The following is a 27,235-nucleotide window of genomic DNA, read 5'->3' as shown; positions in this document are numbered from 1 at the left end:
TGTATTAGTAAAACAACAACTAAAAACTTTACATCAGTTATTTCATTATTTTGTCCTCTTGATCATTGGAAGTCATCCTTTTTAATAGTTAGGCTGTGCATTTATAGTAACATTGACTATGTTTCTGTTTTGTCTTTTATACTCTTTTTATGACATTTACATTACTAGTCATTAAGGCAAATATTTTACCACCTTAAGACGTTTCATTTTGCAAATGATTCTAAAGTATACACACTCTGAATACTTTGAAGTTAATTAGCAAAAGGCATTTTTGCAAAAATTACACTTGCCATACATATTTTTTGAATCTTGGCCCTTTTAACTTACTTGTCCATGGTTGTGAGCCAAGGAAAATATCCAGCACTATTGGGGTCGAGTAAGAGGGACACCGTGGTCAACTGGAAGGGCTTCATTGTCTAGTGCAAAAGAAAAAGGAGAAGAGCGGCCCTGGCACTCAGAAGCTGGCCTGGTGTCACCGCTAGGCCACGCTGTTCTCCATTTAAACATAAACGATCTCACAGACTGCCTCAAAGTTTCTCTGAGAGCATGGAAAAATGAGACAGAGCACAACCAAAACCAAGGTTGCTGCCGCCCACAAAATACTTGGCCTGAATGAGTGACCGCAGCTTCTTTACCAGTTTCTGCTTTATCTTGGTTCTGGTCTCCCCTCAGATAAGATTTACTGAGATACCCAACACAGAATTACCCCATTTTCTAACCGCATCCAAAAGAAACTAGAGAAATTTCCCTAGCCCTCCCCCAAATTACCCAACCAAAGCCCAAATCCTATCATAGATTCTTTACAACATTCTCTTATGAGATGCCCCACTGTTCCTGTGGTGTGTGTTCTCTCAACTTATTTAACTACAGGTTTGTTCCTGGTGGTCTGTTGTTGAAAGGCAGACACCAGAGATAGGACGCTTTGAGCAACTGCAATAACAAAAAATATAGGAGAAAAGGTTACGTGACAATTTTAAGATAATCAGCAAAATTCAAAGTGTGGGAAATTTTACAGGACAAATGGCAAGGGGAAGGAAAAAAAAGAGAGAGGTGGCGCTTGTCCGTTAAAGAGATTCAAAGACACATCAGCCAGTTACAGTGACTAAAAAATCAACTCTAAGACTTTAAAAAAAAAAAAAAAAGTTTGGGAGATTTGAACACTTATTAGGTTCAAATATTAAGGATATTAAGGAATTGTTAATTTTATTAGGTGTGACAATGATATATGGTGAGTGTATTTTTTAAAAGTCCCTGTTAGAAAAATTTACATATGAAATTATATGATGTTTGAGATGAGCTTTAAACTAATCTTGGGAGGGGCTAGTGGATTGTTTATACAGAGGAAACAAACTGGCGATGTGCGGATAATTGTTGAAACTGGGTGATGTGTAGTGTACATGGGAGTTCATTATATCACTTCTCTACTTTGTATGCATTTGAAAATTCCTCTAATAAGGTTTCTTTTTTAGGTCATTCGTATTTCTTTTTCCATGAATTTGCCTCTCTGTGTCACTTTCCCATTTTTCTGTTGGGCTTCTGTCTTTTTTTTCTTATAATTTAAAGGATTCTTTAATATGTACTGAGAAAATTAGCCTTTTGTCATAGGTCCTGTAGGTATTTTTTATTTGTCTTTTGAATTTGTTTATGGTATTTTTTAACCTGTGGAGAATTTTTGTCAAACTTATCAGTTTTCTTTAGGCCTTATGTGTTTTATTTTGTGTGTTGCTTAGAAAACCCTTCTTGTTTCCGAGATTCTGCAAAGTTCTTTTATGTTTTCATGCAGAATTTTTTAATGTCTATAGTACTCTTCTGATTTTCTTTATTTGGTCATCCTAATTTCCTTTAGAGTATTTAGAAATAGTCTTCCTTTGAGCCCTGCTGCAAGAATATATAAGGAAAGATGTTGTTCAGTAGCTATCTTGCGGAGATTTAATACTGAACACCCGGAGAATACCACGAGCAACGTTTGGTAGTTAATTTTGCAACCCGCCCCCGCAATACGAGAACTAATGGGAAATCTGTCATTTACAAGATTGTCAAAGTGTGCTAAATGTTATAAAAAATACTAGCAATATAGTTCAAAAAAAATTTCTAATTTTAGAAAAGTTCCTGTGATTGCTTTACATAAAGAAGTGTTCCGGGACTTCCCTGGTGGCGCAGTGGTTAAGAATCCATTGCCTGCCAGTGTAGGGGACACAGGTTCGAGCCCTGGTCCGGGAAGATCCCACATGCCGTGGAGCAACTAAGCCTGTGCGCCACAACTACTGAGCCTGCGCTCTAGAGCCTGCAGGCCACAACTACTGAGCCCGCGCGCCTAGAGACCGTGCTCCGCAACAAGAGAAGCCACCGCCATGAGAAGCCTGTGCACCGTCAACGAAGAGTAGCCTCCGCTCACTGCAGCTAGAGAAAGCCCGCACGCAGCAACAAAGATCCAGCGCAGCCAAAAATAAATAATAAATAAATTTAATTTAAAAAATAAAAAGGGCTTCCCTGGTGGCGCAGTGGTTGAGAGTCCGCCTGCCGATGCAGGGGACGTGGGTCCGTGCCCCGGTCCGGGAAGATCCCACATGCCGCGGAGCGGCTGGGCCTGTGAGCCATGGCCGCTGAGCCTGCGCGTCCGGAGCCTGTGCTCCGCAATGGGAGAGGCCACGTCAGTGAGAGGCCCGCATACCAGAAAAAAAAAAAAAAAAAAAAAAAAAAGCGTTCCTTTTCAGCTCTTTTTGTAGGGCTTATGGGTCAAGGAGCCAAGCACCCACCTCCCTTTGAGGTCGGCATCTTCAAGCTTCTTGTTCTCTTAGATTTGATGCCTTTGCCTGGGCAAAGCAGGAAGTTTTCTAAATATTACTGTAGTGTCTTCTTTATGGTTGGTTCGTGGAGACCTGTTAGGACTCCATGGATAGATCTTTTAATCACTGCATCAAAAGTCAGAAGTGCACGGCAAAAACTTCATGAAATCGTTCCTTTTTGGGGGGAAGTGGTGGCAGTGAGGTATCTTGGGATTGTGTTTGAAATTGTACCATACTGCGTGTTCTCAGTTAAAAATTAATTCTGCAGTTAGTCTTCCTCTTTTAGAACTTTTGGAAATCATTTAAAGGAAATAAAAGTTGAAGAAGTACATTTGATACTGTATTTTAAACATTTTATTCACTATACCAAAACTTTATAATCTAATGTTAATCATTTTTTTAATACAAGTTTAAAGAATCTGACTAGGAAGAAATTTTTCTCCTGTGAAGATATCTACTTTATTTTTCCAAGTTAGAAGTTCAAGTCTTCACCTAGTTCTTTCCAGCTTAGGTGTGAAAACATGACTAGTGTGACAATTGCTTCTAAAGATTGTATCACAGTTTGAGTTTAGCTTAATGTTTTTCAGAAATAAATCTATGAATTGATGGGATCATTATCTCTGCAGGTTCACTTCTAAATTCTCATAGTTTGTTGTGTTACATTTGACTCTTACTTTGTTAGTGTTACTAAGGGTACCATACAGCTGTGAATGTTTTTCATACTTTTATGGATATGCCTGGTTCTCTGAGTGAAACCAGGGGACTGATTGGGTGTCCCTAACAGAACTCAAAGTTAACCTTCCTGTGTCTCAGTTGTTTGTGTTAAATGGTATTGATAGTAACTCTACTTTTATTCCTGTGGTCGTCCTTATAGTTCTGTCTCAACTGTAGGATTTGTGGGGACAAAATGAAGTAAATATATGAAGAAGACCCTGTGTATTGTTGCGAAGTGGCTATATAAACTCAAGATTCTGTATTTTATTTTTCATATGATTTCTTAGCGTTAATCCAATGCATTAATCAACTTCTGATTAGCTGGCTCATTTGTAAGAGGACTGTCCTTAGATGTATTGCTTTCAAATTGTTCACAATGTAATTTAGCAAAAGAGGTGATGAAGTTCTTTATTGACTGATTATCTCCCATTTGATTTTATTCTTTGACTTACTGTAGATTGGCAGGAAGCCATTTACACCAAAATGTGTAATTACTTTTTAAAAAAATTTATTTATTTAATTTATTTATTTTTGGCTGCGTTGGGTCTTCGTTGCTGCACGCAGACTTTTCTCTAGTTGCGGTGAGTGGGGGCTACTGTTCGTTGCGGTGCGTGGGCTTCTCATTGCAGTGGCTTCTTGTTGCAGAGCACGGGCTCTAGGCACGCGGGCTTCAGTAGTTGTGGCACGTGGGCTCAGCACTTGTGGCTCACGGGCTCTAGAGCGCAGGGTCAGTAGTTGTGGCGCACGGACTTCGTTGCTCCGCGGCAAGTGGGATCTTCCCAGACCAGGGCTCGAACCCATGTCCCCTGCCTTGGCAGGTGGATTCTTTTTTTTTTTTTTTTTTTTGTGGTATGCGGGCCTCATTGTTGTGGCCTCTCCCTTGCGGAGCACAGGCTCCGGACGCGCAGGCTCAGCGGCCATGGCTCACGGGCCCAGCCGCTCCGCGGCATGTGGGATCCTCCCAGACCGGGGCACGAACCCGTGTCCCCTGCATCGGCAGGCGGACTCTCAACCACTGCGCCACCAGGGAAGCCCTCAGGTGGATTCTTTAATCACTGTGCCACCAGGGAAGCCCTGTAATTACTTCTTAATTTCAAATAAGTTTGAAATATGAACAAATGTTTTTGACCTGGGATATGATGGGATGGGAAAAGGGTGTTTTGGGGGGGGTTCCTTCTGAGTCGTTCATTCACTATTTTATATTTTTTACCCAACTTCTAAAATCCTCTAATACAATAGAGTTGTGTGTAATAGAGCCCTTACATTGAAAATGAATGACTTAATGAAGAAAGGAAGATGTACCAGAATACAGTTGGCCTCTATATCTGTGGGTTCTGCATCCACAGGTTCAATCAACTGTGAATTCAGCTAACTGCAGATCAAAAATACTTGAGAAAAAATTTCCAGAAAATTCCAAAAAGCAAAACTTGTATTTGCCACATGGACAGTTATTTACATAGATTTACATTGTGTTAGGTATTATAAGTAATCTAGATCGGATTTAAAGTATATGGAAGGATGTGCATAGAATATATGCAGATACTATGCCATTTTATATAAGAGACTTGAGTGGATTTTGGTATCCCAGGGGGGGTCTAGGAACCAGTCCCCTGAGGATACTGAGGGATGACTATCTAGACCAGTGGTCCAGTCTGTGCATCACAACCCCCTGTGCAGGATTAAAATAGAAGATGCTGGCGCTCTTGTGGAGTAGGGCCTTTACTGTTTCAGAGTTCCACTGATAACCATGATGTATAGCCAGGATTGAGAATTACTGCCTCTGACAGTGGGTAGTTTTATAATCGAGTTTATACTTTTGCTCTGAACTTCCAGGCACTCACTGAAAAAGAGGAAACAGGAGTTTCATAGGTTTAATATCTTAAAAACTTGCATCACTGGAAGAGGCACTTTTTTCCCACCCTGAAACTTATAGAGTTGATGTATACAACTGCCCACTGTCTTTAATAAATAGTTTTATCAAAGGATTCAGAAACATTCTTTACCTGGAGGGCTTTTTATTGATCCTTGTTTGAAGCTGATGGTATAATATTAAATCGTAACTGTGTGATGGTGTTTTTGCATGAAGCTAAGTGCAGCTTCTTGAAACCAAAGGTTGCATTTTATTTGTGTTTATATTTCCAGTCCCGAGCACAGTTTCCAGCGCATATTCTGGAGGTGTTTTATAAATGCCCTTGGAATAAATGAGTTCAAATGTTTAATTTCCTGGTGAAGTAAATTGCCGCAAAGATAGAACTTAGAAAATCTAGAATATGAGATGATTAGCATGTTTCCTAGACCATCTGTCACTAATATTGATTGTTTCTACTTGGCACTGTAGACTTGTTTTTCTGGGGGTGGGTAGCTTGTGTAAAGTTAGAAAACGTTTAAAAAGACCTCTTACGTTCTTCTGTACCCCTCTATTTAGTGGCTTAAAATCAGTTCAGCTTGTAAAAAATGGACATCCTTACTGTTCAGTAAGGATGAATGCGGTCGGCGGTTATTCTAGTAGCAACACCATTGTCATAACTGGTAGCTGTTTCTGCCTTGCCTACTTCCAGTCTGTTTGATGCATCAGCCAGAGTGATCCTTTGAAAATCTACGTCAGAGCATATGCCACTTCTCTGCTCCACACCTTCCCATGATTTCCCGTCTCACTTAAAGATTCAGAGTCAGTGTCCTTACAGGGGCCTGCATGTTGGACGTGATGGCCGCACCTTGCCCTTTTATGGCTCTGACACCAGCTAGTGCTCTCCCTGGGCTCATTCTCTGCCAGATGCACCAGCCACCGTGCTGCTGCTGGGACGGGCTGGGCGTGTCCTGGCCTTAGGCCTTTGCACTTGCTGCTCCCTGGGTGTGGGGTGCTCTTCCTCTAGATTGCTGCATGGCTGACTTCACTCACTTCATGTACAGGTCTTTGCTTAAATGTCACTTTCTTGTGAGGCTTTACCAGAGCACCTTTTCGGTTTCATCTCTGCCCCCCCACCCTTGTCCCTGCTTTATTATTTTTTTCCTTTAGCACTTATTACCATTGGACGTAGCTCATGTTTTAATTTTGAAGAAAATTATCTGTCTCTCCTAAACAAAATACTAGTTCAACGAGGGCAGAGATTTTTGTCTGATTTGTTCACTGCTTTATTCCCATCTTCTAGACAGTTCCTGGCACAGAGTGTGTGCTCAATAAATATCTGTTGAATAAATGAATTAATGAAGCACACACTATGTATTGTAATAATATAGAATTCTGTGGGATTGAGTTTTATTTTTATTTGAAATTTAAAAGGAGTCATAGAATGGTAAAAGTTTATATTTTTTGTCAAAAAGTTGCAACCATCTACTCTAGTAGCACTACCAAATAACTTAGTTTAAGTTAAAGGGAGAATAGGGCCTAGTCCTATCCTGTACTTTTGAGAAATGGAAGTTGATCCATTATAAAACCATTCCTACCTTGAGGTGTCTTTAGTGACAGTGGCACTTAAGATTTTGGTAATCATGATATCAAGTTTAGCCTACAGATGAAATGGATTTTGAGGATGGAATAATACACGTTAGCCAGAAATATTTTAAAAAAGTAAAAATTTTGGTGAGAAATTGGTCAGTGGGAGAATTTTTCTTGAGTGTTCAGAGTATGATTTTCATTTTGACTTGATTTTGATTCATTTGAAGGACTGTGAATTAAAATGCAACTATAAACCCGTTCCAAATATTATGTTTACCCTTTTGCTAAAGTCAGAGTCCTTGTGGTGGCTCCCGGGGCTCCACTTGATCTGTTGCTCCCGTGTTCCCTCTCTGACTTCTCCTTCTTTCCCCGTGCTCAGTGCACACCAGTCACACTGGCATCCTTACTCTTCCCTGGTTGCAGGGCACGCTCCTGACTTAGGGTCTTTGCACCACTCATCCCTCTGCCTGGGGTATCTGCCCCAGATACTCACGTGGCCTCCTTCCCATCTTTGCTCAGATCTCACCTCCTCAGTGGGGCTCACCATGACCTGTCCGTTAATACTGCGCACTGCCCCCGGCCACCTTGCACTCCCCGTCCTCTATCCCCTCCCCCCAACCTGCTCTACTTTCTTCTTTTTTGAAACATAGCATCTACATTCTCTAAAATATTACCCATTCTCTACAATTTACCCATTATGTTAGCTTTTATTATCTGTTTCTTTCTTCTAGAATATAAGTGTCAAAAGGTAGGACCTTTATTTTGTTCTTTGAAGTATACCAAGTGCCTAGAACAAGTGCTTGGCCTGTGGCAGATTATTAATAAATGTTTGCTGAGTGAATGAATGAACAAATCATTACTCTTCTTCATAAGTTCACATAATTCACAGTTAACCTTTATATACTGCTGTGAAAACAAGTAGATTTATGTAATTAGCATGTATAAGAACAATCTTTGAAATAATACCACTTTGTATTTGTACCTCCATGTTATAACATGAGTCAGAATTTCCTTCCTTTTTAGGCTGCATAATACTGTGTTGTACATCTGTACCACATTTTGTTTATCCATTCACCTGGGCGGACGCCTAGGCTGCCTCCGCATTTAGGTGGTTGTGAGCAGTGCTGCTCTAAACATGGGTGTGCAGATATCTCTTCGACACTATTAACTATTTGCAGATCTGTTAGCTTAAAGGAATATTCATATCAGTGAATTATATTTTCTGTATATGCCTCCATCTTAATTTTAAAGTTATTAATTCTATTTCCAGAGGTCCTAATTTTATTTAATGGCATGTTTTTCCTTTATGTAATTTATTCTTATAGAATTTGTATTTTGATGTATTTGGTGTAAGACCGTGTGTGATGGTCTGCTTTTTTAGCATGATACAATCCTGGAAAACTATACATCAAAAAGTGGAACAAAATCCTTGAAAGAATGAGCTGTTACTCACTGTTGTGTCTCCCAAAATACCTAGACTGTGAGTGGCCGGAAACAGTAGAGTGAAAACCAGTAGAGTGTTGTAGTGTGAAAGCAAAAGGAAGAGGATGTTTCAAGAAAGAAAGAACTGACAACAGTGTTGAGCACTGCTGGGTAATGAGCCGAGCAAATGAGATGATTCGTCGGGTCATCGGGTTTGGAGTGAGTTGTGGGGAGAGTGAGGAGAAAGGACGCGTTCATAAGTACAGGTTTGGTACTGAAAGGGAGAAGAAAGTTAGGATGATAGTGGAGGGGGATTAAAAAACATTTTTTTTTCCCAATGGGCAAGCCATGAGCATATTTAAAAGCTGATGGGAAGGATCTAGTTGAGGGAGATGTTGAATATTCGACAGAGGGGTTAATAAATAGTTTATGTCAGGACGTTGGAGGGGATGGGATGCAGGTGAAGAAGGAGCTGATGTTTGATGGAGGAGGAGGGCTTCCCTAAATTGTGATCACAGGAGGAGGATAGGATGGATGTAAAGTTAGGCCTGAAGTGGGTGCAGGTGGTTTGTAGGTTTGAGTCTTGGAAAGATAAAAAGAATTCCCACTTGAAGTTTGTGGCTTTTTTCTCTAAACCAGCAGATGAGGTCATCTGTTGAGAGTTATGAGTTAGGAGGGGGAAATACAGTTTTGAGGAGAATAAATAGGGTTCAGCATGGATTTCAATTGCTGGACTTTTAAAAGGAATGGCATTATATATTAAGGATAAAGTTAGATGTCAGGTACTTGAGGAAAAGAAACTTAACCTTTCTACTGTATAATTTTATGCATTTATTGAAATCCTACCAAGTGCAGTGTATTGTAAGACAGCTTCTTACCTAGTGAGCTCATAAACTTACAGGGAACATTTATCAAATGCAATAAGAGGTAAGAACAGTGCTGAAGCTTCAGAGGTCATATCTGACTGCAGAAGAGCTAGATCTTAACATTTGGTAGTGTATATATGTCCGTGCCACCCTCTCACTTTGTCCCAGGTTACCCTTCCCTCTCCCCGTATCCTCAAGTCCATTCTCTAGTAGGTCTGCGTCTTTATTCCCGTCTTGCCCCTAGGTTCTTCATGACCATTTTTTTGGGGGAAGCAGCCTCATAGCACAGGGAGATCAGCTGGGTGCTTTGTGACCACCTAGAGGGGTGGGATAGGGAGGGTGGGAGGGAGGGAGTTGCAAGAGGGAAGAGATATGGGGACATATGTATATGTATAACTGATTCATTTTGTTATAAAGCAGAAACTAACACACCATTGTAAAGCAGTTATACTCCAATAAAGATGTTAAAAAAAAAGAAGAGCTAGATCTTTGCCTATGGAAAAGATTTCACCAAGTGTAGTTAGGGGAGGGTGAGAAAGTGCTTTCTACTACAAAGAGTGGAGCTGAGAATATGCTGGTACCATGTTAATGGCATGGTGAAAATTATCCTTGAATCACTGTGTCTCTATACAGTTTTAAAACATCAGAGAAGCTTATGACTTTAAAGAAAATTTCATAAAAATATATGACCCCCTCAAAGTAACTTACATGCATACCTGTTTTAGGGAAAATTTATGACTAGTCATCCAGTATGTGACAGGATTTATACAGCATTGTAATTTCCCAGTTTGGGTATGATGAATTCATAGAGCTCATTAAGTGTAAGTGGCGTTATTTGATTCATTCAAGCTTTTTTCTCTCCTCAGCAGAAGATTAAAAAAAATATTCCAAACTTGAATCCAGGACTTGGAAAATGCCAGTTGTCTAAATACAGTACCATATTGTGATAAATATAGCTATTGGAATTTTAAGACTCTTTTCACAAAACTTTTAATATTCACAGCAGAACTTTTTTTGGAATGTTATCTGAAAAACAGAGGACCATTTTATTACCAGAGCTGACTATTAATTAGGGTATTGTTTCAGATATAAAAGTTGATCTGCCACTGAAATTCTATTTGAATATGTATAGCTCCAAGCTTGCTTTGTGTATTTAATAACTTCAGTACCATAATTACTCTGTTTACAATTAAATTTTGGTGAATATGCTAATATGGGATATACCAGCAAGTGATTTCAGTAAAGGGCAGTGTTGATTTGCATTTTCATGTGCTTTTCACTTGCATCTGAATTTCATTTAATATCAGTGGGAAAAGAAGTGGTCAGTTTATGTAATGGTCAGTGACAGTAAACTTTCTTTTCTTTGAAATCTCTCTGTTGGATTGGCCGTCATAACCTGCTTTGCTCCCGGTGGGCAGAAATTATGCAGAAAGATTTAATTTGGTAGAGGTTTGTGCCCTCCATTTTATTCTTTAATAGAAACCTTAATGTAGGTATTGGTTTCATTATTAGGAGAAACCTGTAATGTACTAAAGCAATTGTTTAATTCCAATGAGTATTTTAAGTTCTTTACTGAGGTAAATGTTTATGGTCATGTTATTTATTACAGTTTTTGAGCAAGGACTTCTGGTTTTAAATAATTCTCCTTTCTTCTTTTCAGAAATCCTCTGAAAAGGAACAAGGAGATTTGAGACACATCGATTTCATATTCTCTGAAAGTCGGAGACTTCTTTTACTCTGAACCAGAAAGTAAGAGGGGCTGCCAAGTGCAGTGAAGGTCAGATAGGGCTGTGGGAGGATGCTGGAAGGTGGCCCTCTCAGGTCTGAGACCCATCTCAGACAAAACTGGCAGAGTAGTGTTCTCCAAAGGAAGTGGCCCACCCCGAGGGGCGCATCCAGTGGCCTTTGCTGGGAAGAACAGGAATGGGTGTTGGCAGAAAAGGGCCCTAGGACACTTGATGGCATGATGAAATGTTCTGCCTCTTGATCAGGGAGGTTGGTGCTCAAGTGTGTATGCATGTGCGAACATTCGTCAACCTGTGTGTACATTTGTGCCGCTTATCAATTTATTGCTTCTCAACTCCAAATACACTTTTTTTGCTCTCTTGGTGATACTTGAGCCTAGACCGTGTAAACATGTTTTCCTCTCCAGCACAAGGTTAGGTTAGTCAGTAGAGGGTGAGGGACAGACACTGCCAGGCAGTGGGGAAGGGGCTTCTCTTGCTGTTGTAGTGTGCTTTTTTTTCCTCTTTCTCTCTTAAGGTATGGATGCCAGCGTGCTTACTCTCTGTGACTTTTCTTTAGTACCCTGGTAGGCAGGATCTTGCTTCCACCAGGACCCCAGCGGGTGGATTCCTGTGGACCAGCTGGCACCTTAGAGAACTCCGCCACCCTGCCACCCGGTGGGCTGTAGCCACAGCCTTTCCAGTGAAGAGTTCATTTCTGTGTTCTCTCCCTTAACCTTGTAGATAGTATCTGCTCCCTGTCTTTTCTATTCCTTAGAGTTCTCTTTTACCCCTTTTAATAGTCGGCCACCTTTTAGAAATTAATAGTTTTTTATATTACGTGTTCTTGTTTAAGTTACTTGTGCATTTTTTTTCTCCTGATTGGACCCTGTTACAACACTTAAGGTTTGTGTAAGTTACTGTGTTAATTTTACATAACTGAAAAAATAGAATGGAATAAATCGGAAGTGTATAACTTGATTAGTTTTAATGACGTGAACATACAGTTTAGGTATCACCCAGACCGGGGTGTGGAACATGACCGGATCCCCAGAAACCTTCTTCTTCCAACTCAGTCATTTCCTCCCTGCAGTGGTTTCTGCTGTTTGACTTCTGTTGTCACATGTTAGTGCAGTGGAATCATGAGTGTCTCGTCTTGTGTCCGGCTTCTTGTTTTCAGCATAGCATTGGGAGGTTCGTCTATTTTATTATGTCCATTTTCCTGTTGATGGACATGCGGGTTTCCAGTGTTTCTCTATTTTGAGTAAAGCTGCTGTTATCCTTTTGGCGGACATGTTTTCATTTCTCTCAGGTATATGCATAGAAGAAGAGTTGTTGGGTCAGGTGGCAGCTACCGTAAAACAGATTTTCAGAATGGCTGAAACATTGGCCCGTGTATGAAAGCTCCGTTTGCTCCACATCCTTACCAACACTCAGTATTGTCAGCTTTCAGAGTTGAGATCTTCACAACTTGTAAGGAATAGGTAATTCAAATGCTGTTTCAACTCTTTATATTGTGGTAAGAGAAGAAAAACTTCAAAAGTGTTCTTATGAAGTGAGCATAATATTGATATCAAAACAAATAAATATGTTAGAAAAAAGAAAACTACGGACCAGTCTGTCTTACTTATGAATATCAGTTTTGTTCCTAAATAAAATATTAGTAAAGAGAATCCAGCAGCACACTCTAAGAATCATAACGTTAGTCAGGTAGTATGTTTTTTTAAAGGGTGGTTATCATGTTAAATTGCCCCGCATAACTATGTGGAGTTCCAGCTGCATTTGTTTAAGTCTTTTATGTCTCTCTACATTTTAAAAGATGAGTTATTGACCACATGCTTATTTATTAATCCACTGCCATTGCCACCCCCTTGCATCCAGCAGAAGCCAGCCTCTGAGCACTGACATGGCTGTCGCTTATCTGTGGCCAGCAATCTAAGATTGTAGGGCTGGCAGAAGGGAGGCCTCTGCATCTTTTTTCCCCAAGAAGCCACTTGTGGAAAGGGAGGAAGGGAGTTTCATTTAGGGGCATTTTAAAGAAAATTTTGTGTTGTAGCGGCCCCTTTCTACCAGAGCAGCAGAGTGTATTTCAATGACTTCTTCACGTTCAGGTGGAGTAGATAGAAGTGTGAGGGAAGTTTTAACCCAAGCATAAAGTTAGTTTCAAATAGTAATTACTAAACCAACATTCCATTCCATTCCAAAGAAACGTAATCTAGGACCTACATTGTACAAGTTTATATGAACTTTTTCTGTACTTAGTTTACTTGGGTTGGCTTGATATATTTAAGTTCCTCATACACACTTGTGGATCTCCCTAATGTGTACGGAAGGATGACTGAAAGGGAAAAAAAAAGCTGGATTCCGACCTCATATCTTATACCAATATAAGTGTAGACAGATAAAAAATTTACCAAGAAATTTTATGAAACCGTAAAATAATTAAAGGAAAACATGGGGATGTTTGAAAAAAGAAATTTGACTGGGAGGGGTCTTTCTAAGGATGACATAAAACCCCAAAGCTAAAAATAAACAGTATTAAAAGATAAATAAATTGGAAAAAGTATTTGCAATGTAAAGAGCTAATTTCTTTAATATATATAGAAAATATAAGAGGTGCCTATAAATAAAAAAGTAAAAGGCTACTAATAGTTCACAGGAAATGAAGTACAGATTTTACTTTGGAGACTTTTCTTTCTTTCTCTTTTTTTTGGATGTGTGTGATTGGACAAGCTCATGGAGTATGAAAAGATTTCCAATTTTGATCCTTTGGGGATTGTTAATTATAGGAGCAGTAATTTTTTAATGTTTAAAAACCATAAAATATTTCACAATACAGAAAATCTTATTAAGCAAATATAGACCGAATGAATTAGAAGGTACTTTTATAACCACCACCTATGTCAAGAGATATTACTGAACCCACCATGTGCCCCATCCTAATCACAACTTTCTTATGCTCCCCCAAAGTAAGTTCTAGCTTTTATGGTAATCATTTTCTTTTCTTTATAGTTTTAGCACTCAAATGTGCATCCCTAAACACTGTGGTTTAGATTTGCCAGATTTTGTTAGCTATGTTGTTTTAAGTCTTTTTAAATCTAGTTTTCTTCTCCCTCATCTCTTCTTTTTTCCCCTTCATTTGTTGAAGAAATGGTGTTATATGCACTGTAGGGCTTCCCACAGTTAGGATTTTGCTGATTGCATTCCTGTGTTACAGTTTATCATATTCTTCTGTTCCCTTCATATCCTGTGAATTGATAGGCTAAATCAGATTCAGGGTCCATTTATTTTTCATTTCTTATTTCGCAGGATTACTTTATGGGTAGTGGTGTGTTTTTTTATCAGGAGGCATATAATGTCTGGATATCTCATATTTTGATGTTAGTAGCTATCATTACTCAATGTCTGGATCCATTAATGCATTAGGAAGTGGAATTAGTGTTAAGCTAAAACCATTCTTATTTACTTATTAGCTGAAATTTTTCTATAAGGAGAAATTTCTCTTCATCTTCTGTTTGGTTACCTAGTGGTACAATTCATGTAAGAAAGAAAGGATAGATGCTGCATTCTTTCCCTTTATTTACCGGTTTTCAAAATTGAGTGGTTTCCTGTTATCCTCTAGAGGTGACCACTTAAGTTTTCTTACTGTTATGAACTCTTGGATTTACCCATTTTGTGTGTTTCAGTCCATTATGGTTATATTTATTGACTCAAATTGGCTCATCTTTGGTAGTGGGAACATCTTTCAAGTTGACTCCTTAGACATATTTGACATAAATCTAGTAGTTTCTGATAGTTTCCTTGACATCTAGAAATGATGAGGTGTTCCAGGTTTATCTTGTACATTTCCAGCTCCAGACCTGGAATCAGTCATTTCAAGGAACCTGGTTTCTTTTAACAGGAAATGGTGTTTCAGGAATACCTTTTGTGTACTAGGGATGCTCATTGCTACTGGGTTGTTTATTGTTTCTAAGCTTTTTTTCTGTGAATGGGGCTAGGAAATACAAAGGGGTGTGTGTGTATGTATATATATTCTTTCTGTAAAAGATAAAGTACCTTCTGAATTGAAAAAATACTTCCAAATATAATGCTGCCTCTTCTTTCAGCTGCATCCTTTTTCTTCCATATTTGAATCCTGATTTTTAAGGACACAGTGATGATAGAATTAAAACACATAATTATTCATTTGCATTATTCCACATCTGTGACCACAATAGCTGTAGTTAACAAAACTAAGTACCACCACAATATGATTATTGGAAAGTTGATTTTTTTTTGCATGTTTTCCCATTTTTTGCGATTGTACTATGTCCACATTGTCAGAACATATACCCATTATCTATTCTAGCCTCTCCTTTATAACCCTTGTTGAAACTCATTTCTACAAATAAGTATCTATTTACTGCTCATTGTCAGTTCTTATAGTGACTTTTCTTTAGTCATTTTAGATATCTGAGGCTTGTTCTATAGTAGATTCTTATTCCCTTTTCCCATTTCCATGTTGATAACACTTTGAAGTCTTTAGATTTGAAATTTAACTGAGTATAGACTCTTTGGTTCAGGTTTTCTTTCCTTGAGTCTTAAATATGTTACTTCCTTTTTTTTTTTTCTGTCATAAAGTGTTGCAGTCAAAGTGATGACAATATGATTTCACTTTCCTTACAAACTGTCTTTTTTTGACCTGCATGCACAAGGAATATTTTCTTTTACTATTAAGTTCAGTAATTTTACTAGACTAGGCTGTGTCTTAGTGTTGGTCATTCTGGGTTGATTAGTATGTGGTGTGATCTTTCACTTTGGGGTTTCACTTTTTTTTTTTTAAGTTCAAGAAAGTCTTGAATTAAAGCATTTAAACTGTCTTAATAAGGAAGACAATTCCTTCTTACAATAAGGAAATCATCAAATAGGAGATTACTCTGATGATTTGATATAGCTGGATAAAATTTAGAAGGCATTCATTTTAGTATTTGGAAGTACTGTGTGGCTTAGTTATTTCTTTTACGCAATCTACTGTAGCTTTAAAAGTCACCTTTTTTGGTGTTTTGAGTCTGGGCTGTCATGGTTACAACTGAAATTCCATTCAGGAAAGTTTTATAATGATTACAAACATATTAAGAGAATTAGTTGATATGAAGAAATAATGGACACATTCATTGTGAAGATTCTTTTGTTAACTTAGAGAAGATTTAGACAATGAAGATGCATCAGTATTCTGTAGGAAAAAGTTAAATTTAAAAATCCCCAATAAATTAATAAAGAGCATTTGCATAGATGGAGTTTGTGTATGTGGAGTGATATGGGTGGCTATTTGCTAAAAAAATTTACAATCTAATGTATGTATGTATTTAGACTATCTAGGCTCAAAACCAAACTACTTATGTAAATTGTCGGATCTTAACAGACATCTTTCAGCTGAATAGCCATTTCAAATGTTGCAGACTACCTCACAGCTCTTATCACCCTCTTTACTGTATCTCTAATACAGTTTTAGGGAACTATAGGATCCTAAAAACTATTAGTTTTAAATCTTTTTCAGTTAATAGATTAAAATAGATTAATCTGAGAGTTTGAAATCACACACACCACACACACACAGTCTGGTTCATGCTTTCTTTTCTTCGGTCTTAAGTGAGTTACTTCCTTTTTTTCTGGGCCACTGAGTTCATACCCTTGTCCAAGAACTTGGCCCTTACTCTACAGCTTGCTAGCCTTGCTGGTCACCATTCCTGACCCATCCTTCCTTCACTCAGTGAAGTAAGTTATGTCTAAGGGCACTTAAAGCCCAGAGAGAAGTGACTTGATCAAGATCACCCAAAACTGGCCTCATACCTACACTCGAATCTAGATCTTTTCATTATAGTCCTGTGCTCTTTTTGCAGTAAAACACTGCTCTCCATGAATGCTATGATAAGCTTGTCTGTTAGTAAGTAAAGTAAATAGGAATTCATCTCCAAAAGGATAGTTGGTGAGAATGGAAACATACAAATGCTGGATATCACCAGCTTTGCCTTTTCTGTGAACCCAAATGACTAAACAGCCGTAATTTCTCCTGGTCACTCCTTCATTATGGTGACTCTTGTAATTGTGGGTCATGTTGGTGAGGCTTTGGAGCCAGGGAATCCTCAGTGCAGGTTTCTATTGTTTGGCCACTTAGTAGGTATATGACCTTGGACAGGTTGCTTAACTTTGCTGAGCCTTAATTTCGTCATCTGTAAAATGGGGATGAAAGTGTAATCTTCATGGAGTTGTGAGGATGGATGGAAGCCTATGTGTAAAGCATCTACTATCTTGCCATAAATACTGTTTCCCTTTCCTCTCATGTTAACTGTCTTGTGTTTTCAATGTCTACTGTGTTCTTATCCCATCAACATTGACCTTTGTAAACTCCTCATTGCATTTGTATAGAGTGTGCATTCTAATTGGATGTACCTTTCCCCCTCAGCTTCATAGAGCCGTTCTTCTGTTGTTGTTGCTAAATAGCATTTTTAGTCATAGATGATAATTATACCACTGGAACTTTAAATATTTTCTTGAAAGTAATTGCACGGATCATTTTATTTATTGCTTCCTCTCCTAAGTTAATAGATAATCAAAAGGATTGAGCACTTAAAAATTAGAATTAACAGATGCCCTTTATTTAAGTTTTGGAGTAAGTAGGAATTTGAATAGCATCTTTGTTGCACAGAAGCTTTCCTTAGTGAAAAGGTTTTCAGCACTTCTAGGATTATAATCTTGAATGTTGCTTTGTTTTGTTTTATAGTGAAAATGCCTCGTGTAAAAGCAGCTCAAGCTGGAAGACAGGGCCCTGCAAAGAGACATCTTGCAGAACATTTTGCAGCCGGGGAGATAATCACTGACATGACCAAAAAGGAATGGAAACTAGGATCACCCATTGGCCAAGGTGGCTTTGGTTGTATATATCTTGGTAAGTGTATGACTACTTCTAATTGTCAGTCCGAAGATGTATATGCTTTGTTATCAAAATATTGATAGTTTCTTAATTGCAAACTTTTACAAGGATGTTTCTAATAATCTACAGTCAACATAATATTGTATAATTGGGCAAAAATTCATCTTTGATCTGGGAGTGGAGAAGACAGTTGATTTAATCACAGTAGAAACAGGATAAAATATCTGTAATATTTTCATTAGTGAACATATGGCTTTCGATTTTTAAGATATTCTATATAATATTACTCTCCTTTGAGACCCAAAGACCCAAAGAAATACCTTTCTTTCCCCACATCCACCCAATTAGGATGTATTCCCTTTGTTTTGGTTTAATTTGGAGATTTTCAGATCTTTAATAGGTATGGATTTACCTTTTCTTTTTATACAACCCTAATAGTCATTGTAGTGGAATTTAGGAGAATGACCTAGAAGTTGCATATTAGGCCTGAAATGTGCTATATAATTAGCATACTTAACCTGAAATCTGGGGGGACCCATTGTGGAACCCTGGGATTCTGTAAGTTAACTAATTTGTTGATTTAAAAAATATTTTACATGATTACTTCTAAAGCTGTCTGCTTCACCAGGAATATTAGTAGTGATACAGTGCATTTCATGATTGCTTTTGATACTTCTTTCTAACTTTTCCGTTATATATTCTTACTCCACCTCTAATCTTGATTTAATTATTTGATTTCTGCCATGCGGTTTATAAAATTTTATTTTTAGCAGTGAATGCTTTTTTATTTTCAAGCAACATCTTAACTCAGAATACTAATATTAATACTAGATTAGCATCATGTGAAAACTTATTAGAACTGTACATTTTCGGGTCCCACCCCAGACCTACAAATCCCCACCTGTAGGAAATGTGATTGAACAAGCCCTCCAGGGCATTCAAATGCCTGGGAAAGTTTGAGAACCACTGACACAGATGAAAGAGCAACAGCTCTTACTCAAGAGGTGTCTGACTCAACGGGGACCAATGGGCTGTAGTTGGTTAGCCGCAGCCTCTAGAGGTATGTTCATGAAACATAGTTTAAAAACCAGCGCTTTACTGTATTTTATAATCTCTCTAGGTTAGTGGCACCTGTCTTTGGGGAAATAGTTGTTGATTCTTTAGTTTTGTTTGGAACCAAACCCATTCCAGTGAACTAGGCTATCTCACTTAAGCCGAAAGCCCTCATAAATCATAAAAGGTTAGGGCTATATTAGCCAGGTATATATTTTTGACCTTGTGATTTAGAGATGGCAGATTATATAAGCTCTCCCTACCACAGAATGTGTGGACTTAGGACATCCTATATTAGGGATGGGAACTTGTCTTAAAGCAAGTAAATTCTTCATTTTGTATTAGTTAGTTTGCTTTTGTAACCTTTGGCAAATTTGCAACTTGCTTTGCATGTGTGCTAGCTGTTTTATTTGTGTTTGTATTTATCATCAGAAAGTGCCACCTAATAATATTTTTTAAATCTAATGGTTTGACAAATTTCTGTGATAAAACTTTGCTTTTTGAAAACTGGATTGGGCTTCCCTGGTGGCGCAGTGGCTGAGAATCTGCCTGCCGATGCAGGGGACACGGGTTTGTGCCCCGGTCCGGGAGGATCCCACATGCCGTGGAGCGGCTGGGCCCGTGAGCCATGGCCGCTGAGCCTGCGCGTCCGGAGCCTGTGCTCCACAACGGGAGAGGCCACCACAGTGAGAGGCCCGCGTACCGCAAAAAATAAAATAAAATAAAATAAAATAAAATAAAAACTGGATCGATCAACCTGGAGAAGGGATTTGCTTTAATACTGCTGCCTCCACTTTATCTGTCTGTGCCCACTGCCACCATAACAGCCATATTCAAGATCATCAGCAATTTCTAATCATAATTTTTTGCTAAAAGGTTGCTTCTGAATTTTGTTTAGATACTTTCTGCAGCATTTGATACTGTATCTTTCTTTCACATAAAAATTGCTTCCATTGTCTTTCATGATAACATACTTTCACCTCTGTTTTTCTCCTACCTCTCTGGATATGCTAAGTCATCTTTGTAAGTACTTCTGTGTTCTCCAGCTTTCCTTCCTTGGCTCACTTTTCCTTCTGTTTAGTCTCTCCGAGTGATCTCATTGAGTCTCTTGGCTTCTGTTACTGATGCTTTACTGCTGATTTCCAGATCTTTTATCTGTAGCTAAGGACGTGATCCCCTGAGTCCAAGCCCATAGCCAGTGAGTGGCCTATAAGGAATCTCTGTTTGGATGACCCACAGGCATGCCTAAAATTTGTATCATCCTCTTTCATCTCGTGATCCTCTTATGATCAGGAGAGGAGTATCTGAATGAATGACACCCCTCAAGCCAGACTGGGAAGGCATTTTCAAGTATTGCTTCACTCATATTCCTGGTACTTCATCTGGTCCTGTTGCTTTAACTGTCTGACTTCTCAGATCCATTGATTTCTCTCTATCTTTGCTGATACTGCCTTAGTGCAGGTGATTTTCATGTCTTGTCTGGATTCTCACTAGGGCTGTGAATTTTCTCTGCTCAGCCTTGCCCCCTCGCATCGTATTGTTCATGCTGTGGCTTGAGTGATCTAGTCTATTTAAACTTCTTTAATGGCTCCCCAGTGCCCTTAGGATAAAGCATCAAACTTTGAGAATGGCATACCAGACCCTTCATGCAGTTTGGTCCCTATGTAACTTTTCTCTTCATCCCTTTTATTTCCTCAAAATCTGTTCTTTGACGCTCATGCTGCTCTTTGCCTCTTGATCTTTGTGCGTGATTCTTCTTTTGCTTCATCTTTCCAAAGCTGAGCTTCGGGCAGGTGCTACCTGTGTATAATGCCCCTCTGTTAACCCTTTCATAGTACTTTCCATGCTGCCCTGAAATTACTTTGCTTTCTTCCAGAATAAACACGTCCTCCTTGGCAGTGAGACAGTTCTTCTTCTTATTGTTTTCCTATTGCCTGGCATATTTTGCAGTATGTGTTGTTTGAATGAATGATTGAACTTCAAATTGTGCAGTCTTATTGGAATGCTACACTTATTTTAATATTTTGTGCACTAAATGCTGATTTTAAAAAATTTAACCTTGCTTTATTATTAATTCAGTATCTAAGTGATGTGTTCCTTGGGGCTGTTCCTTAAGGAGCTCAGACTTATTCATTTGCCCATTTAGCCATTTTTATGACTTGGTGTTCCTTCTGTAGTCTGAAGTATTTTAGCTTCAGCCTTTTCACATACTGCTGCTTCCCAGCTGATTGGTGGTTTCTTGGTTTCCTTTGCCTGTCCCTCTTCATCTCTTCAGCTTCTAATGTGAGAATGCCTTAGGGCTCAGTCCTAGGATTTCTTCTTTTCTCTGTCTGCACTCATTCCCTAGGGGCTCTTCCATTTTCATGGCTTTAAATGAATAGCATTTCTATCTTGATGACTCTCAAATTTCTTTCTCCAACTTGGACCACTTTTCTGAACTCAAGACTTGTATGTCAGCTACCTATTTAACACCTGAACTTGGATGTTTAATAAGCATCTCAAACTTAAGACAGCCCAAAGCACCAGCTCCTCCTGCAATTTTCTCTGTCTTAGTGAGTAGCAACTTTTTCTTTCCAGCTGCTCAGGCCAAAAACTTGGAGTCATCCTTATCTCTTTTTCCCCCTCTTATCCTCTATAACTAATTCATGAGCAAATCTTGTTGGCTCTTCTTTAAAAATACATCCACAATCTGACCGTTTATCACCGCCCTGTCTGCTACCACTCTGGTTCAAGCCACCAGCATTTCTCACCGAGAGTATTGTAGTAGCCTGACTGATCTCCCCGCTTCTGCCCTTGCCCTCCAGCCTCCATTCTCCACAAAGCCGCCCGGAGAATTCTTTAGAAAAGCAAAGTCTGCTCTTACCATTCCTCTCTCAGAATCTTCCAGTGGCTCGCCATCTCATTCATAGCAGCAGCTTTAGGTCACCTATCAAGTTCATTGTATTTGCTTGTTCTCTGTTGCTTTTCTGATCTGACCCCTGTTACTTTCCACCTCACTTACTCTTCTCCAACTGCATCAGGGCCTTTGTGCTGGTCAATGACACCCTGTCAGTGAGGTTTCTCTTACTAACTTGCAACATTCTCTGCCTTCCTTTCCTGCTTAATTTTTCCTCTCTAGCACTTACTCACATCAAACATACTTGATATTTTAATTGTTGTCTGTGTCCTACCACTGAAATGTTAGTTTCATAAGAGTAGAGATTGTTTTTTCCTGTTCACTGCTAAATCCATTTCCTAGAAACTGGCATGTAGTAGGTATCTGGTAAAAAATAATGTGTTTAATGGATATGGGCAACCTTATATTCCTAATTCAGCATTTCAGGGCAACTGTGCTTCTTTATTTGCGTGGAGTAAAATGATACCACATTAAAATTACTCTGGATGGCAGTTCAAAGTTCTCGTGCCAGTATCCTGAACTGTTGATCTTGAGGAAATTTTTTCTCCCAAACGAATGTTTTTTAGAGCTTTAGCTCCCTCTTTTCTTACCTTCCTAATGCTCCTTCTTAAAAGGATTCCCCAGTTTGTTAAATTTAAGAAATTGTATCAGTTATCATCCTTTTGGGAATTCACAGCATACATTAGCATATCAAAGGCCATGAGTACTTTTGAATTAAAGAAATCTTTAACTCAGTTTTTTCATACTTAATTGATGATCATGTTGAAGATAGCAATTTTAAGATGCCTTCCAATTTCAGACAAGTTAAATCATGAAAAGAAGTTTTAAAATTGATGAAATATACAGTAATGATATCCTGAGACACATATTTGGGAACTGAAATTTATTCTATTAAGAGGTTATAGATACACAGATCTAAATACTAATAAATGGTTAGTAACAGGCTATTTGTAATAATGTTACTTCTTGTTCTGATATTATATATGTCACTTTTTCAAACAGCTGATACGAATTCTTCAAAATCGGTGGGCAGCGATGCACCCTGTGTTGTAAAAGTGGTAAGGAAATATTGCAGCTGACCGTTTTCTTTTCTGTTGATTTAGTTGTAGTATTTATTTTGTAAAACATGCTTTTTGATAACTAGAATTAATTAAACCATAAGGTACTACATTTTTAGTAATGTTTCATAAATATTAAATGAGACACAAAAGTAGCTTTATAGTTTTAAATAATTTGAGTTCAAAAATTCTCTCCCCTCTCTTTTGAATTAGAGTGGCACCAGTATCTGTGGAAAAATTGAGTGAAAGCCTGGAGGTTTGCAGATGTTGAATAAAAATATTCGGCTCATTCTTTTTATTTCAGCTGTATTTACAACGGATGAGATGCTTTTTATATTTATATCCTGCAAGACTGTACTACTTTAATGAAATTTTATTGTGTTTTATCTTGCATTTGCTTCTGAACTTACATTTGGTCAATTTTTTCTTTTTATTTCCAATTATCTTTCCTCCCCTTTCATTTTAGTAAATGAAATTATTTATTTGTGGTCACTTTGAAACTTCTTTTTGCTATACTGACGTTGAAATTAGTTTGTAACGAGTGAAGGTAGACAGTATCCTGTGTAACATAGGCATGCTCTGAGTAGCCGGATCAATTTATATGTTGGTGCACTCAACAGCATTTTAACTACTGTTTTTTTTGTTAGTGTGCAGGGTAGTACGCATCTTTTTGCTTGCCAACATTTGTAAGTCCCCTCTTTCAAAGTTCTTTAATACATGTGAAGAACATGTTAAATAGAGGAGGTAACAGGGTCTGTTATTTGGGCAAATTACCACATAAGTCCCCTCACCCTGCTTTATTTTCCTAAAGGCTACAGATTTTCGAATTAGAATCACCCCAAGGTCTTTTGGTTTGATTTGTTTTATTTTACTCTCTTTTTTAAAGAGAATATATTTGATCTCTTATGAGTTAATAACTCTTTTGGACCTGAATTGTTTTAGTGATTGTTTTCACCAACTTTTTATTCAGGCATAGTTTTTACAAGGAAATAAATAAACACAATTTGAATACTTTTGACAAATGCATATACCTGTATACCCCAACCCCTATTAAAATAGAGAGCATTTCCATCATCCCCAAAATATTACTTTTGTCTTTTTCTGGTCAAACCCCTAATTTCCCACACCCTTGGAGGAAACCATTTGTCTGAGGTTTTTTATGGTTTTTTGTGGTTTTGTTTTAGCTGTGGATTAGTTACTCCTATTCTAGAATGTCGTATAAATGGCATTTATACTGTTTTGTCTCTGATTACTTACATTCAACATAGTGTTTTAAGGCTCGTTTATATTGTTGGCATTCCCATTGCTTGGTCACTTCTACTGCTCGGTAATATCATATCATAGCCATGCTAGAGTTTGTTTTCCATCTCCTGTTGATGGACATGTGGGTTGTTTCCAGTTTTGGGCTGTTACGAATAGAGCTTCTATAAACATTCTTGTACAAGTATTTTTGTTTTTCTTGGATCAATACCTTATAAATTTATAAGAAGTACTAGACAGATTTCCAAAGTGGTTTTCACCATTTTATGTATGAGAGTCTGGCTGCTCCATGTCCCCCTTCAACACTTGGAGCTGTCGGGTGTGTTTGTTTTAGCCATGATATCAGTAGTACAGTAGTGTCTCGTAGTTGTAGTTTATATTTACTTAATGACTGACTTTGAGCACTTTTTCATCATGCTTATTGGCCATTCATATATTTTCCTTTGTGGAGTGCCTCTTAGGTCTTCTGTGGTCAACACGCCCCCCCCCCCTTTTTTTTTAATAACTAGGTTGTTTTGCTTTTTATAATTTGGTAGTGAGAGAGTTGTTCTGGATAAAGTTCTTTCTTAGATATATATGTTGTAAATCTTTTCTCCCAGTTTGTAGTTTGCCTGTTTACTTTCTGAATACTTTTTCTGCATCTACTGAGATGGATCATAGGATGTTCTTCCTTAATTCTGTTAATGTGGCAGTTATATTGATTGATAGCTGAGCGGTGAACTAACTTTGTATTCTCAACATACACTCCGCTTAGTTATGATGTATTATGCTTTTTACATAATGCTGGAATTGATTTGCTAATATTTTGTTAAGGATTTTTATTTTTTGTTCATGAGGGATATTGGTCTTTAGTTTTTTTCTAATATTCTGAAGATTGAAACATTGCTCATCTCATCGGTGTTGGTGTCAGGGTTGTTGGTGCACTGGGTTTGGTCTCCCCTTCTGGCCACACAGCATCTTAAGTGTCCTGTCATGGGGCTCACTTTGCTTGTTTCCTGTCTTTAGAAGTCACAGTCCTATACTGCCTATTTTGTCTAATGTATGAGAATAGTAATTTCTTATATTTTGTCCAATTTTTGTATTTGTTTACAGTAGGAGGGCTAATTGGATGCCAGCTATTCCACATGCCTGTACGTAGAAGTAACGCTAGTAACTTTGGGGGGCGGTTATTGGTTTGTTTCCCCTGCTAGTTCACTTTTCTTCATGCCTTTTCATGAAGTAGTGAATAACATGCCTTTTGAAATATTTAGTTTGCTGCTATATCAGAGGAACAAAAGTTCTTACTGTTAAATTGGGTCATTTGCATGGAATTTGCATGGAATATTATCTGCATTTGTCTTTGATATGACAGATTAAAATATTAAAATCTATGGGTAAGATGAGTTCCTTTTTAGGATCTTTAAGTAGTGTCCATTGTGAGGAGGAAGCAAGTCCCCTTATGACTTCTCACCCTCATGAGGTTCAGAAAACGCAGTTCCCTCTGACCTGACCGCGTGGCAGCTCCTTCCCCTGCACAGTCGCTTCTGTGTCCCTGAAGGAAAGTGTGCCTGAGCCGAGTCTCATAGGTGGGGCTGCTGTGTCACCATGTCTTTTTTCTTCTGTATAACCTGAGCTTCTTTAAATTGTGTTCTATTTTAAAATGACAATATTCTTCTTCCTTATGAGTAATCCTAAGTGTTTTATTTGTTATTCAATGTATGTAGCTTTACTTCTACAATCTTTTTCACTTACAGAGTTATGAAAGAGAATGGGTAGAAACAAGTATTTCCTAACTGCTTAAGGTAGCAAATTACTTTATATTTCTAAGTTTAAAACCTAGTTCAGTACTCTGTCTCTCGTCTCCTAATTTAGTTCTCTTTCCATTAGCCTATATTACTCTTTGTAATTAGGACAATGATAAATATTCAGTTGGTTACTCTTTTGCATTTAATATTTCAGTAACATTTTCAAAGTTGTGGTTTGTCTGTGATCCTGGAAGAATGCCATAAACAAAACAATGTTGACTTTTTCTTTCCTCTCTAAGGGACCGTTTAGTGACTGCTGTTTGCTTGTTTCTTCCCTAATACCTGTCTTTTCTGAACTCCTTTAAACCTCTGTAGCACTCATTCTATTTCCATTTATTTTACAATTTCACTTGCTAATATCCTTTCAGGCCACTACTTGTTTTAGTTTATGTGTTTATTTTATCTCCCTAACTGGATTTTAAGTTTTTGATGATAAGGACCTTGTTTTAAATTTTGTTTTCTTTATGCCACCCTTAAATGCCTATGTTATCCTTCTGAAAACTTTTTAGGCATAATTGCTTACCACCTTGCAACTTCCTGATGCCACCTACTCTGCCTCTGTCTTTGCCTTTTAGTGCAGGCCTGTAGGCATGATCTACCTTCGCTTCTGATAGGCGTTGCCATAGCTCTGTCCGTCACTATTCTGCAGTTCTTATATTCTCAGAGCTTTGTAGTATTAAAAGTCTAAATGGTTCACGAAATATATAAAATGATTATCACTTCTTTCCAGTATTAAAATCAGAACTATTTACAAACACTTGCCATTTTAACCTCAGAAGCTATTGAATATCATGTTTTCAAAGAACATGTACTACTACTCTTTGGGGAAATTTCATAATTAATTCCCCCAAAAAAGCAAGATACAAAATTATGTATGGTATAGAGGTAATTTTATAAAATAGCTGTATATGGAGAAAATATATCAAAATATTTTCAGATTTTCTAAAGTGAGCACGTATTTTATCTTTAGAGAAAGAAAAAAACTCAGCAAATGTTATTTAAGAAATAATCAAAGGCAAATTGATTTTTAATGTGAAATGAGACTTAATAGTGTAATAGCGTATCAAATCAAACAGTGGTTCTCAGCTCTCGTTCTACAGGATAATTAGAATCTCTGGGTACAGGGCCTGGTTATTGGTATTTCTAGTAAAATCTCCTCAAGGGATTCTTTTGTGCATCAAGGTTGAGAACCGCTGGTGGAGTCTGTTGCACAGAGCACCGTAATTGTTTCAGTGGACTCCCGTGCGCATGCTCATGTTTACCTTTGTGTGGGATCCTTTTATTCAGTAGCGGCACCAGCTACCCTGTGCTTCTGGTGGGACTTCC

General features: G+C 38.1%; 1 protein-coding gene across 7 annotated transcripts in view; it reads left to right on the top strand.

Annotated features, from left to right (window-relative positions):
• The window catches only part of VRK1 (VRK serine/threonine kinase 1), a 77,456-nt gene that overhangs the window by 14,944 nt on the left and 35,277 nt on the right, over nt 1-27,235 (top strand). For 2 of the 7 annotated variants that reach the window (XM_067027789.1, XM_067027788.1), the window contains exons 2-4: nt 12,261-12,432; nt 17,709-17,873; nt 22,810-22,865. In XM_067027789.1, coding sequence (XP_066883890.1) covers nt 17,714-17,873; nt 22,810-22,865 — 216 coding nt within the window. In that variant the 5' untranslated portion in view covers nt 12,261-12,432; nt 17,709-17,713. Of the gene's footprint in view, nt 1-10,884; nt 10,974-12,260; nt 12,433-17,708; nt 17,874-22,809; nt 22,866-27,235 lie in introns of all 7 variants that reach the window. The other 5 variants (XM_067027785.1, XM_067027784.1, XM_059056925.2 and 2 more) reach the window with 3 other exon arrangements.

Source organism: Kogia breviceps, chromosome 3 (assembly GCF_026419965.1).
Source record: "Kogia breviceps isolate mKogBre1 chromosome 3, mKogBre1 haplotype 1, whole genome shotgun sequence".
Taxonomy (NCBI): Eukaryota; Metazoa; Chordata; class Mammalia; order Artiodactyla; family Physeteridae; genus Kogia; species Kogia breviceps.
This window is presented reverse-complemented; position numbering and strand designations above follow the sequence as displayed.